We start from the raw sequence: 15,135 nt of genomic DNA on the forward strand, positions 1-15,135 counted from the left end.
CGCTCGCCTGGCATGCGTGCGGCCTGGGTTTGATCCTCAGCACTACATACAAAGAAAGATGTTGTATCCTCCAAGAACTAATAAATAAATAAATATTTAAAAATTCTCTCTCTCTCTCTCTTTAAAAAAATGTAAATATGATAAACCTTAAACCTCTGGATGGCAGGTAGAACACCTTCCAGATCTTTCACTACTATTTGTAAATCCCTCCAGGACCTACCCCTTCCTGACCTCCCATTTCAGTTCTCTCTCCCCTGTGCTGCAGCACACTGGCCTTTCTACTATCCCCTTGGATACGCCAAGTCACCCAGTTCCTCTTCACGGGCTTTGCCTTTGCTCTTTATCCTGCTTGGAATACTCCTCCCTCTGCTTTTTCCACAGCTGATACTTCAGTCAACTCAACTGTCACATCTTCAGTGAGGTTTCCTGGTCTAACCTCTCTAACAATGTCTGTCTTCCTGTCATTTTCTGTCATATTGCCTTGTTTTTTCTCCTCTGTGTCATTTTTTATTTGAAGCCTATTTTTTCACTTATATATGATCTCTCTCCCCCATAAGCATGAAAGCTCCATGACAGGCTGGACCTTAATTCATGTTTTTTTTGTTTTTTTTTTTTTTTTGGACTAGAGATTGAACCAGGAACACTTAACCACTGAGCCACATCCCAGACCTTTTTATGTTTTATTTTGACACAGCGTCTCACTAAGTTGCTGAGGCTGACTTCGAACTTAGGATCTTTTCTGCCTCAACCTCCCAAGCTACTGGGATTACAAGTGTGTGCCATTGTGCCCAGCTAGACCTTAATTCTTGATCATTGCTATATCTTTAGCAACTTGAAAAGGAACTAGCACATAGTAGGGGTTTACTGATTGTGTGTGTGTGTGTGTGTGTGTGTGTGTGTGTGTACCTCATGATTTTATTGTCTTCAAAATAAAATGAAAAATGTACCAAGTGTGGTGGCACATGACGTAATCCCATGCTATGGTTATTAATCCATTTGATGGATTAATAATTTGAATGGACTACCTGGGTAGTAACTGTGGGCAGGTGGAGTGTAGGTAGAGTGTAGCTGGAGGAAGTAGCACACTGGTGCATGCCTTCGGGAGGATATTGTGTTTCTGGCTCCTGCTGTCTTTCTCTGCTTCCATGAACTTGCCATGAGTTTGAGCTGTGCTCCCATGATGTGCTCTTCCCCTTGGGCCCAGAGCGATGAAGTCTACCAGCCATAAACTGGCCTTCTGAATCCATGAGCCCAAATTAACTTCTTCTTCTGGAAGTTGTTCTTAGAGAAGTTGTTCTCTATTTGTTCTTAGTTTGATCACAGCAACAAAAAGCTGGCTAACACATCTCATGTATTGGGGAGGCTGAAGCAGTAGGATTGACAGTTCAAGGCCAGCCGGAGCAACTCAGAAAATTCTTAAAAAACAAACAAAAAAGGAGGCTGGGATTGTGACTCAGCAGTAGAGCGCACACCTAGCACGTGCGAGGTCCTGGGTTCGATCCTCAACACAACATAAAAATAAATAAATAAAATGGAGGTATTATGTGCAACTACAACCAAAATATAAATATTTAAAAAAAGGATGGGGGGTGTAACTCTGTGGTAGAGGAGTTCCCTTACATGTGTGAGGTTCAATTCCCAGTACTTGAAAAAATAACTAATAAATTAAAAATTAAATTAAACAAAAAATAAAGCTCAGAATTGGATCACGCATCCCTCTCTCCTTTTATCTCCTCCTAATTCAACATGCGTGCATCTCATGGGCTGGGGATGCAACTCAGTGGTAGAGCATTTGCCTAGCTTTGGGTTTGACTCCCAGCACCACAATAATACAAAACCCAAACAAACAAACAAAACCCCAATGCTTGCATCTCTCAATAGCCAGCCTTACTTCCTAGGTCTGCAGCTGGACTAATGCAACCACGTTTCAGCCCAATCTTCATTGTCCTGAGAAATCAAGTTAGTCTGCCCACCCTAGTCACTCTGCTTCCTGTCATAACTCCAGTCTCTCTGGACACACAGAGAATCCTTGACCTCTTTGTACTGTGTCACTTTGTGAGGCTGGACTTGCCACATTTTTCATGGAAAGTTCAGTGGATTTTAGGAACATTCATCATATATGTGGAAGCAATGCAACAGGAAAAGTGAATTAAAAATAAAATAAACAGAAGGTAGAACACTGATTTGTGTTATATGACTCATATGAGGCTTAAATCCCAGATTCAAGACCATAGTATTTTTCTCATTATTATTACTATCCTCACTTTTTTATTATCATTCCCCACTATCATTCTCAACAACAGTGCTGTTTGCACACGGGAGTACTTAATGCCTATTGAATGATGAATGAAGAGTGAACAACAACTTTACAGTTGATTGCAAACTTGTTTTGTCGTCTTATTTACTCCTCCTCCACCCCCGGAGCAGCTTTTTACACATAGTATGCTCTGGCTGCTCAGACCCAGCCATTTTCGCCCGACACACCATATTCTCATTTCTCTGTGTTGACTTCCTCTGCTGCTACTTCTGTTTAAATTTCCTTTCCCCTTTTTCGATGAGTTCTCATTGACTCAATTCTATATCTATTCAGTAGTTGGTCACTTCCTTTTCTGTGCTTCTATATTGTTTATACTACTATTCACCTCTCCTCTCCTGAACTCACATCTGTATTCCTTCTTAGTAATTGAGCTTTTTGAGTGCAGGGATGGTATATTTTTAAATCTGTGTGTTCAGGAACCATTGCTGAACCTGTCACATAGAAATTTCACAGTGTTTGTTGAAATCTTCCATCTTGTATTGAGCACAGGCTTCCCAAAGAGCAATGTAACAGGTGCTGGAGGGAAGATGTACAGTGTTGATCCCATGTTCTTAAAATCAAATTCGGTAGACAAGTCCTTTCATAGAGAACATATTAAAAACCAGTATATTCAGGCATGTAATCACAGAGACTTGGAAGGCTGAGGCTGGAGGATCGCAAGTTCCAGACCAGCCTCAGGAACTTATCGAGGACCTATACAACTTAGTAAGACCCCATCTCAAAATTTAAAAAAATAAAAAATAAAAGGGCTGGGGATATAGCTCAGTGGTAGAACATCTCTGGGTTCAATTCCCAGTATGTCCTGCCCCATCCTCCCCCTAAAAAAAACTCAGTGTATCCTAGAATTAAATATGAGACAGGAGAAAGCTTAGTGTGTTGGAACATGTATAGAATTGGAGTAGTCAGAAGACTTGGTTTCTAGTTCCTACAACTCACTATATAGCTTTGACAAATTATTTCCCCTATTTAAACCTTAGTTGCTTCCCCCACTCCATCTCTGTAAACAAAGAGGTTTGATCAGAAGCCTCAGAATATTTCTAAAGCTGATTCCAGCCATTCTGAGTTTAGCTCCATGGAAACTGGGTGGAAGAGGCTGTGTAGTCTCTGTTTGCCCCCTAGTGGTCACTAGGTGACATCACAGACTTGGGACATCTGTTCCCAAGGATGGGATAGAGGAGCTCAGAGCCTGGCAAACAAAGAACTGTGGGACAATGACCATTCTAGAACAGAATCAGCCAGATTCCTCACTGATTACTGGTAAATTGGTATAGAATCCTGTCTCCCTCCAGAGCAAAGGAACATGGGAGATTATGCTATTCTCAGCCTTCATTGGAACTCATTTTGTATCTGTTTCTTTCCAAATTAGAGAAGGTCAAGCTCTGAGAGGCTCTTTTGTAGCTCCCCTGATGTTTTCTTTTGAGGCAAATTCTTCATTCTGCTCCATATAATTATCCACCCATTTATTAATGACAAAATGGGGTTTCAATGACTCTCTTTTCTTGGAGTAGGACCATGACTCACTTTTTGCTTGGGGACTTGGTCTGGGCAAAGTGAAGGTAGTAGAAGGATTTCTTGGTGACATTGGGAAAAGAGACAGACTTAAAATAGGACATGTGATTTACACCAGAAAAAGGTGATCAATACGAGCAGACAGAGCTTTGTCTTTTAGATGTTTCACTCTGAAATGCAGTTGGGGAGAGCTGGTTGTCCACTTCCCCTTTTATTCTCTATATCATGAATCTTAAAGAACTTATTTTCCCCCTCTGTATTGGGAATTGAACCTGGGGGCACTTTACTAATAAAATAATAAAAAATCCCCAGTATTTTTTATTTTATTATTAATATTATTTATTCATTTATTTATTTTTAGGTATCAGGGACTAAAGTCAGGGGGCTTAACCACTGAGCCACATCCCCAGCCCCTTTTTTTTAATTTTGAGACAGAGTCTCACTAAGTTGCTGAGGCTGGCCTTGAACTTGTGATCACCCTGTCTTAGCCTTCTGAGTGGCTGGAATTACAGTTAGGCACTACCATGCCTGGCCTTTTAATTTGACTTTGAGACAGGTTCTCACCTAGGTTTGGCCTGAACTTGCAATCCTCCTTCTGACTCAGCCTCCAGAGTAGCTGGGATTATAGGCATATGCCACCACATGCAGCTGCTAAAGGACTTCTTAAAGTCACCTCTATCTACTCTGCTAAAAGAACAACTATACATCATACATATATAGAGTTTTTACTAATCATTTAATTTTTTTTTTAAAAAAAGAACAACTAAATTGAAGAGGTAATTGGTTGCTTGGAATCATTGGCCAGAGTGTACAGGAAGAAGAACACTCTGAGAGAAAGACTGATGGGATGGGAAGGAGATGCAGAGAAAGTGAGACCAGCTGCAATTCTAAGTGGATTTATAGTATCTGAATAGGAAATTCAGAGACATAAAAGAACTATTTTGTGCCATCACTGTGCTTGTTGGTTAAATAGAATTTTGTTTCTATGCACTGTATTTTGAAATTCATTAATGGCATGACTAAGGGGATAATATCCAATCATTCCACATCATTGGGAATGTTCCAAATACCATGTGTAAAGTGGACCCCACCCAAACTGGTTCAGCATCCATACTTTGCCTTCCTTGTTTGCTGCTGAATTCTCAGCAGCTATATTATCCTGTCATTTCATAGGTGCTCAAAAGATATTTGTTGAATGAATGAATGTTAGCTACATCATGCTTTCTCCAATGATATCTTGACTCTATGAGGTGGAATGAAGTTTGATGATTTTTATTCCTCACTGATGATTATAGAATGAACAATTAACCTGATAAAATATAGATAATACTCCCTTGGTCCATATACTGAATCTTTCACTGTTTCCCAAGGTCCCAACTCAGTAAAATCGAGTTAATATTATACCCACCTTGCCGGGCATGATGGTGCATGCCTGTAATCCCAGCAGTTCAGGAGGCTGAAGCAGGAGGATCATGGGTTCAAAGTCAGCCTCAGCAACTTAGTGAGGCCCTAAGTAATTCAGTGAGACCTGTCTCTAAATAAAATACATAAAAGGGCTGGGGATGTGGCTCAGTGGTTAAGCACCCCTGGGTTCAATCCCTGGTATGTATATATGTGTGTATGTGTGTGTGTGTGTGTGTGTGTATACACACACACACATATCCACACACTCACTTTATGGGCTTAAATCATAGGTATATTATTGCTTAGTATGATACCTGTCACATAGTAATTACTCAATAAATTTTCTCCCATTTTCTAGCTTCATAATCCAACCCAATGTTCTAGCACATTGAATTCCTTAATCCCATATAGACCCCAAACTTTTATACATTTGTATCTTATTATTTTCTCTCCACCTGAAATACTTTTCTCTGTCTCTACCTGGTGAATACCTCTTTTTCCTTCAAAACAACTTGAATCTCCCCTCCTCTGTGAAACCTTCTCCCATACCCCCACCTTTGCTCTCAGCTTCTGTAACATCTCATATACATCTGTTATAGCCCTTGAAAGTCTGCTATAGTTACTTATATTTTTGCCTCTCTATTAGCTATGATTTTGAGGAGGCAGAGATCAAGTCTTATTTGTATTCATACAGCATTAGGAAAGGGTCTGGAAGAGGCTGGGAAAATGATGTGAGAATCATGGTTAGAGGGATTCATTTTGCATAAAAGGACAAATTCTTCCTCCGAAACAAAAGGGAAAGAACTGTAGATGTCTGATAGTAAGAATGTAGGAATCATTTTTTTTTATTTTCACTTGTTGACGGGCCTTTATTTTATTTACTTTTATGTGGTGCTGAGAATTAACCCAGTGCCTCACATGTGTTAGACAAGTGCTCTATCACCTTTAAACCCAAAAGGAAGGGGTGAACTCTCAAGGGGAAATCTGGTTTGAGGGAGGAAGACCTCAGGAAGAAGAGGCTACCTGAAGAGATAAGGGGAGTGAAGGAGAAGTGGCACATGGTGTGGTCTGACCCCTTTTCTTCATAGATGTGTGAGGTCTCAGAATGTAGCCAGCAATGCTTGGGCTGGCCAGAAGGGTTCTTGGTCCTGCAAAGAGAAAAAGCCCTTTCCACCTGGAACTAGACTGATTGCCTTGATTCACATCAGATTCTGTCAATTTGGGAGAGAGAAGCTAGAGCCACCAGCTGCAGGGAAGAGAAAAGATTTGCAGTGATGTAGAGGAGAAGTGATGAAGGGTTAGTGGTGGTATGGAACCATGGAGAGCTATTTGGGTAGAGGCACTGTGGGAAGGATGGCAGGGAATTCTGGCAGCAATGCAATTCTCAGAAAGTATGGCAAGGGTAGCAGACTGAAAGCAGTTGGAGGAATCACTGGTACATGTGACTGCACTGCCATTTGTTCTAGTTGGCATCCTGCACTAAAGCGAGTCTGTGAGTCCCACTTCTGGTGGCCTGTGGTACAAGTGGGGCTGAAAAAAAGAGCAACACATGCTATTTGGACTTCTGCTCTAGACTGTTGGCCCAAGCTTCTTGTGTCATTTTATAATATACAAAGCATCCTAACAAGCATTTTCAGATGACACTTCAAAAACAACAAGCCAATATCTTGCTCAGAGTACTGCAATGCAAATGAAGAAACTGTGAATGATTTAAGAAAAAAGTGGGGGCTGAGGGTGTAGCTCAATGGCAGAGCTCCTGCCTAGCATGTTCAAAGCTCTGGGTTCAATCCCCAGTATGGGGATGAGGGATGTAGAGAAGGCATTTACTAAAAGGATACAGAGTTGACAGAAAGCCTGGAGAGTCAGATATGCAATGGGGCAATAATCTAGGAAGGCCCAGGCAGCAGGCAGCAGGCATCACAACCCTATCCTTGCCTCAGGAACAATCTGGCATGCCACCATCACCACGATAGGAATACCACCCCTTACCCCAACCCCCACCTGAGAGTCACTGCTGTTGAACACCTACTGTCTCTGTTGCTATGACAAATTCTAAAATCATCTCTTTTTTTTCTTTTTTCTTTTTGTGGTGCTGGGAATCAAACCCAGGGCCTCATGCAAGTGAGGCAAGCACTCCCTGGGTTATGCTTCTAGCCCTTATTTCTGTGTATCATTTGCTGAAGATTCTATTTGCTGAACATTCAAGAGTGATGGGGTGGGGGGGGTTGTTTCTGAGCCTAGGCCCTGTGTCATGTTCTAGCTGCTGGGAACAGGGAGAGACAGTAGCCCCCTGCTCCAGCTTCCCTCATGGCATCGATACTACATAGAAAGGGGTATTCCCCAAATAGGAAGGAGTTTAGATCTGGTGATAAACAAAACAAAATGTCCACCGTGTCCCATTTTTCCTCTTCTTTCATATTGCTCTTTCTTGGTAGTTCCTTTTTTTTTTTTTTTGCCGATTGTCAATTGTGATCACAATCCCAGGCTCCTAGGTTAAAGCTTTAGACTCATCCTCATCTCCTTTGTTTTCTCATCAGGATTTGCCTTGCTTTCTTACCACTACTGATTTAGTAACATTACTTTAGCAACTGCTAAAGCATAGAGGAATAAGAAATCAGGGGTCAGAATTCTAGAGTGTTAGAGCTCGGATAGACCTTTGAACTTAACAAAGTGGTATTTCAGGGCTGGGGATGTGGCTCAAGTGGTAGCGCACTCGCCTGGCATGTGCGGGTGCTGGGTTCCGTCCTCAACCCCACATAAAAATAAAATATATTGTGTCCATCTAAAACTAAAAAATAAATATTTAAAAAATGGTATTTCATAGGAGTAAGTATTAGAATTTTTATAGCACATCCTGGCCCTCCCCATCTGTTTTTTTGGGTTCAGTCGATCTGAGGTAGGATCTTGGGAGGCTGGGAGAAACAGACAGACAGTGTGTGTGTATTTATGTGTCTGAATTGTTTTAAAGATGAGGAGACTGAGGTAGCTGTTTGAAATCACACCATCAGTTAATGAAAAGGGTCAGAAGCAAGCACAGATCTCCTGGCATCTGGTCTAGTGCTACTCAGGCCTCTTGCTATTCCGTTCTGCAAAAGAAAATTTCCTGGTTTCATTCGTATTGAAGAAAGTATGCTACACTGTCGTGGCTCAGTTCCTCCAACAATAAACAGGTCCTTCAGATTAAGAGGCCCAAGACATCAAGAATGAATAGTCCACATGAAGGGCCTGTGTCTAATGGTTGTCAGCTTGATCTCTGAACCACAGGTCTTCCTTGGTAGAACTGGGGAAAATGTCTTTAAGAACCTTAAGTGGGGAAGAAAGTGAGGAAGTCCCCCAGCCAAGGCCACACTTCTGTGTCTGGCAGGATTGTCTCTGGGCCTTTGTGCACACAATATTTGTTTCAATTATTCACTGACCCTTCTTCAATTCTTGAGTGTCCTTTAGCCATCTGGTTCTCATCATGAGAATCCATCTTTTATTTCTGCTCTCTGACTTTGACCAATCACTTCATTGGACTGATTTACCACCAGCTCTGGGCAATCTCATGGAAACCCAGGGCCTCTGATGCCTTCTATTAATTACATTAAGTTGCTTTTTTTGATTTTGCTCTCTTTACTAAACTTCTGCTTTTCTATAAAGATTCCCAACAGGAAATGCCATTTATATAATGTCTTCCTGCTGCAAAATCTGTGTTAGGGCAAAGAAAGCAAAGAGTGGGAGCTCTGCTGTAGAACTCTATCAGAGGGGAGCCATTTTCCCCATACCCTTTGCATCCAGAAAGGGAACTGACATCAAAGTCTGAGCATCTCACCCTAGCCCAAGCAGGAATGGCATGGTTAGAGCTGGCTTTTAGGAAGCAACTTTTAAGAGCTATGGAGGATGGATTAGAAGAAAGGAAGCTATGGGAAGGGAGTCTATCAATAGAAGCTACTGCAATAATCTAGGGGACAGATGATGATTGGGTAGTGGGAGTGGGATGAAGAGGAGGGAATAGGTGGGAAAATAGTTATTTTAGTGGGAAACTGACAGGACTAAGTAACTAAAAAGATATGGGAGATGAGGATGAAGTTAAAGATGAGAAGGTTTAGAGCTTGAGGACCTGGGAGGATGGGACTTTTAACAGAATGAGGGAAATAAGGGCTGTTTTGAAAGGAGGGTGGAAGACAGTGACATTAGTTTTGTACATGAAGGATGCAGACCTCCAAGTATATTTCCATCAGGCAGCTGAGTATGCAGGGTTGGACTCAGAGTCCGGGCTGCAGATAACAGTTTGTGAATTTCAGGAGAAAGGGGCAAGGTAAACCAGGGGAGTTTGCAGAGTGAGAAGGGGTGGAGTCCTGAGCCTGGAGGAACATTTGCATTTAAGCTGGGGGGGGGGATAAGAAGAGGGAGATAGAGATATATAGAGATTACTCAAGGAAGGAGAGGAGCTAAAGGTGTGTGTGTGTGTGTGTGTGTGTTGGGGGGGGGTGATGGAAAAGTATAGTTTTGCCAGTCAAGGGAGGAGAGTTTAAGGGAAGATGAGATGAGGGCTGACAAGAGGTTGTTACTCTCTGCAATCAGTTACTGAATTGAAGACAATTCAATGGTAGGCCTCATTTTGGTCACAAATCAACATAATCCTTAAGGGAAAGCACAGGCCCTCACATCAAATGAAGTACTAAGGCAGGTTTCTGGATACTTCACAGGCTCCCCACTCACTTTAACCTGTTATCAGGGTATTGAAGAACAAGTGTAATTCCTTCAGAAAGTTTAGAATTTCCAAATAAATCCATTGTCTAGAATTTCCAAATAAATCCCTCCAACTCTCATCCTCATCGAGTTCAGTAGTAGGAAACTGCCAAGATTATGGAAGGCGAGGCTAAAGCCCGGATATATAAAGAATGACTAATAAATATTAATAAGGTATCCCCTCCGACCAACCAGGTCGGGGGAGAACCTTTTCCTGGCCCATTGGAGCCCCGCCCCTCTCATGAATATGCAGATAGCGCTGCCCGCCGCGCATTGCCCCGCCCTCTACTCTTCTCCCTCGCAACGGACTCTCCCTTCAAACGGGAAACAAGATGGCGGCGGCAGGTCCGAGTACTCGGGCCTCTTCCGCGGCGGCAGCGGCGGCTCTAAGTCGGCGGGGCCGGCGGGGCCGCTGTGACGAGATGGCGGCAACGAAGAGTGGGGCCCCGGGTCAGGGATCTGGCCCTGCGTTGTTGGTGTTGCCACCGCCACCGCCGCTGCCGGAGGAGTCGAGCTGCGCCGGGTGCCTGGAGACCCCAGGGGAAGTGGCGGCCCTGCCGTGCGGCCACTCGCTGTGCCGAGGCTGCGCCCAACGCGCCGCCGACGCGGCGGGCCCAGGCTGCCCGCGCTGCCGCGCCCGCGGCCCGGGCTGGGCCCGTCGTCGAGCCCGCGACGACGGCCAGGCCGACGCGGAGGTGCTGGGCGAGCGCGCCCGCCGCGGCCAGCCAGAGCGCTGCCGCCCGCGCCGGGACGGGGGCGCGGCCGCTGCGGGGCCCAGGCAGGAGCAGGAACCTCGCGCCGCGCCCGCGGAGTCAGGTGGAGCTTCCCCTCCTTCCCTAGGGGTCGGGAGAACTGCCCGGCTGTTGTGGCCTGGCCTGGTTAGGGGGTGGTGAGTCCCGGGCCCCACTCGGGCTGCTGTGGAGAGTTCTTATGGAGTTGCAACTGGGCTCTGCCCAGGTGTAGTATGTGTTTCTGAATTTTGAACTTTGGAATGAACTACGGACAAGTTGGATTTAGAGGGGCAGTGAGGAGACCTCGCGTCTTACGTACGTCATAAGTTTGGAGGGAAACAATTCTTGGAACAAGTTAGGGACAGGTTGGAATTAGTGTGTGGAGGGGAGGGGCTCTGGAGAATCGCAGAAGCACTTGGTTTTAGTGGTGGATCAACAGCTTGGGGTCTTGCTGCTTGGAGGGATGTGGGTCTTGGGCCTGAGTTGTTCGGCCAGGGGTGTGGAGTAGCTGGAGTTTAGGGGACAGGTTGAATTTGGGGATGTGAAAGAAGAATTTTAGATTTGAGAGCAGAGTGTGTTGGAGAATAAACCCACGTGCAGTTTTTCATAACATCTCGAAAAGTGCATGCTTAGCACAAGAGCGTGGCGTATAATGAGGGAGTGATAATTGACAGCTATTTATATTTATGCTAATTATAACAATAAGAACCAGTAGTGCTTCACAAAAAAGCTGGGTGGGGTTTAAGGTTTGGAAGTGAAGATTGGTTGGCCGCGGGGCCGCTGCTAATTCTTTAGCAATGTGTGTTTCCTCCTGTTAACCTGGCACTTGGAAAGTTTGTTGCAGGACCCTTGCCTCAACTTCTTTCCTTTCTTATCAATAGCCTACCAATCATTGGTGCTGAGCTTTGAGATAGAACCTGCGCCCCGTTTAAAGCACAAACCAAGATTTGTGTTTAACCTAGGACTCTTTTGGAGACACACCCAGTCAACATATCTACAGCTCTGTTTGATTAAAAAAAATACTTATCAAGGAAGAGAGTTTTCAAGAAACATAAATCAAAAAGGATCAGATATTTGCTCCTTATATGTTAGGAATTTTGCTAAGTATTATTTTAAGTAGGGAAAGGGAAGCATTGTGTATGAAAGAGCAGCCCCTAGAAATTACGGGTTCCTAAAAGCAGTCTGTTTCAGGAACCCGTCAGAAACACCTCCCACGGTTCTAGGAAACCTTGCCTTGATTTCTTGGGTTGAAGGGGATCTACATCTTATATTATTTTATTTTTTTAATATTTATTTTTTAGTTTTCGGCGGACACAACATCTTTGTTTGATGTGGTGCTGAGGATCGAACCGGCCGCATGCATGCCAGGCGAGCGCGCTAACGTTTGAGCCATATCCCCAGCCCTACATCTTATTTTCAATGCTCCTTGTTATTCCTTTTAAATGTTATAACAGCCCTATAAGATAGGTACTTTTATTTCCATTGTATAAATGAAACTGAGGTCCAGAGAAGTTGAGTAACTTACCTAATGATGAAAATTCAGATCCATCTAATTCCTGCTCAATTAATTTGCTTCAGATTTTGAGATTAGGGTCAAAATATAAGATAGTACTTTTTTGGTCTTCTATCAGAACTATTGACTGTGGTATGGTCAAATAGGTTAGATTTTTTTTTTTTTTTTTTTTGGGAGGGGGAGATACCAGGGATTGAACTCAGGGACTTAACCACTGAGCCACATCTCCAGCCCCTTTTTAAATATTTTATTTAGACAGGGTCTCACTAAGCTGCTTAGGTTCTTGCTAAGTTGCTGAGGCTGGCTTTGATTTTGATTTTCCTGCCTCAGCCTCCATAGTCGCTGGGATTGTAGATGTGGGCCACCATGCGGGCAGTTAGAAATTTTTAATTTTATTTTCTAAGCCTGGAAATCACTACAGAAGTATCAGGTCTGAAATTTGAATCACTTAAAGGAAGTATAGTATGGTTTGCTAATTTGTGCAAATTTATTGTCTTTAAAAAATTGTCATAAAGGATTGAAATATATTCCTGAATGAGGTTTGGGGATTATCTTTTAGCTTCAGTGGGTTGCGTGAATATACTGAAGTTCTTCCTATACAGTATCTTTTTTTTTTTTTTTTTAAAGAGAGAGTGAGAGAGGAAGAGAGAGAGAGAGAGAGAGAGAGAGAGAGAGAGAGAGAGAATTTTTTTTTTTTTAATATTTATTTTTTAGTTCTCGGCGGACACAACATCTTTGTTGGTATGTGGTGCTGAGGATCGAACCCGGGCCGCACGCATGCCAGGCGAGCGCGCTACCGCTGAGCCACATCTCCAGCCCCCTATACAGTATCTTTTAAAAAAATTGTTTTTTAGTTGTAGATGGTCACAATACCTTTATTTGATAGGTTTATTTTTATGTCATGCTGAGGATCAAACCCAGTGCTTCACATATGCTAGGCAGGTGCTCCACCACTGAGTTACAACTCCAGCCCTATATAGTATTTTTTTAATTAAAAAATTTAATTTAAAATAATATGCATTCACATGATTCAAATAAAAGTATGAGAAAGTACACAATAAAAGATATCCTCCTACCCCTTACTTCCCACTTCCATCAAAGATTCTTCTTTAATTTTCTACAGAAAATGCAAGAATAACTGATTTTTGTCCCTGTTAGATAAAAGGTTGTATTTACATACTCTGTGAATTGCTTTTTTTGCGTAACAATACATGATGAAAATCTTTACATATCAGTATATAGAAAATGTTTTCATTCTTACAGTGAATGGAATTTCATTGAGTAGATCTAACTTAAGGATCTATTTGTAGACATTTAGGTTGATTCGTACCTTTTGCTGTTATAAATAATTTTTCATAAAATTTTATGTGTTTGCATTTTTATGAGTAGGTCATTTGTAGCTTTCAACTGATTCTCCTAATTTTTAAATGTTGAGTGCTGGGGATATAGCTCGGTAGAGAACTTGCCTCACATGCACAAGGCCATGGGTTCAATCCCCAGCACCACAAATAAATAAATAAATAAAAATTGAGAACTACTGTTTTAATCCAGGTCCCTCATTATATAGAAGGGAAAACTTGTGACACCACAACAGAGAAGAAAGTTACTAATTACAGGTTTTTGTGAGTGGGTAAACAAGGGCTGAAAGAGTAATCCTATAAAAAGGGCTGAAACACAGCTTAATTCACAGTGAAGTTTCATGATGGCTTTTTACAGAGAAAACTACAAGTACCAATTTCCTAAATATTTACATTGCACTTGTATGAATAACAAACAGCAACAGTATAGCAATTTTAGGAATATTCTGAAGTATATAGCTTATTGGTATTTTGGCATAGTTACATCAACTGATAAGGGAAAGTTAGAGCTTTATAATACTGGGAAAAATGAAATTTTGTAGTAAATGCACTGATGTTTATATTGAAATTCTTAATTTTTAAAAATTTTTTGGTACTGGGCATTGAATTTAGGGCTGTTTTATCTCTGAGGTATATCCCCAGATCCCCAGTCCTTTTTTATTTTTTATTTCGAGACAAGTGTCTTGCTGAGTTGTCCAGGCTGGTTTGTAACTTATCATCCTCCTGCCTCAGCCTCTAGTCTCGGGGATCACAGGTGTGTGACATTGTGCCTTGCATTTTTTTTTTTTTTTTTGAAAAAGGTTTCACTGTATTGCCCAAGCTGGTCTTGAACTCCTGGGTTCAAGTGATCCTCCTGCCTCAGCCTCCTGAGTAGCGAAGACTTCAGACATCCACCACTATTACACTTGACTTAATTAAACTTAATTAATTAAACAAACAAGGAAAACTTTATTTTTTTTTTTTTTTTTAACATCCAGTGTTTTGGAATTGGTTTGTCTGGAAAAAGTGCAAGAGTTTGTCCTTGCTGAAAAGTTTGGTTGTGCTGATGATTTTTGTGTTGTGCTAACTTCTTGGTAAGCTTTAAGGTTTTTTTTTTTTTTTTTGGTACCAAGGATTGAACTCAAGGGCATTCAACCACTGAGCCACAACCCCAGTCCTATTTTGTATTTTATTTAGAGAGAGGGTCTCAATGAGTTGCTTAGCACCTCGCTTTTGCTGAGGCTGGCTTTGATCCTCAGGCTCCTGAGCCGTGAGATTACAGGTATGCACCACTGCGCCCAGCAGCTTTAATTTTTTTTTTTTTTTTTGGTAGTTCTGGGGATTGAACCCAAGGCCTTGTACATGCAAAGCAGGCACTTTACCAACTGAGCTATATCCCAGCCCAGCTTTAAGGTTTTGAAACCTTAATGACCCTTGTGTAAATGGTTTATTTCTTAATATGTATGTCAGTTTGATTGTATAGATATAAGTTTTTGTTGATTTATGAAAACATTTTTGTGAAGGCTATGTCAGTGATCATGTCAAAATGTCAAAAAACTTCATCTTCTTTGAGTATCTGCTGCACATCATTAT

At 42.1% G+C, this 15,135-nt stretch overlaps 1 protein-coding gene across 1 annotated transcript in view; it reads left to right on the forward strand.

Moving 5' to 3' along the window:
• The first annotated feature begins 10,293 nt into the window (after nucleotides 1–10,293).
• Nucleotides 10,294–15,135, forward strand: part of Rnf169 (ring finger protein 169) — a 120,622-nt gene continuing 115,780 nt past the window's right edge. The window contains exon 1 of the mRNA XM_026387297.2: nucleotides 10,294–10,777. Within this exon, the coding sequence (XP_026243082.2) occupies nucleotides 10,294–10,777 (484 nt within the window). The remainder of the gene's footprint in view (nucleotides 10,778–15,135) is intronic.

This window comes from Urocitellus parryii, chromosome 4, assembly GCF_045843805.1.
Source record: "Urocitellus parryii isolate mUroPar1 chromosome 4, mUroPar1.hap1, whole genome shotgun sequence".
Taxonomy (NCBI): Eukaryota; Metazoa; Chordata; class Mammalia; order Rodentia; family Sciuridae; genus Urocitellus; species Urocitellus parryii.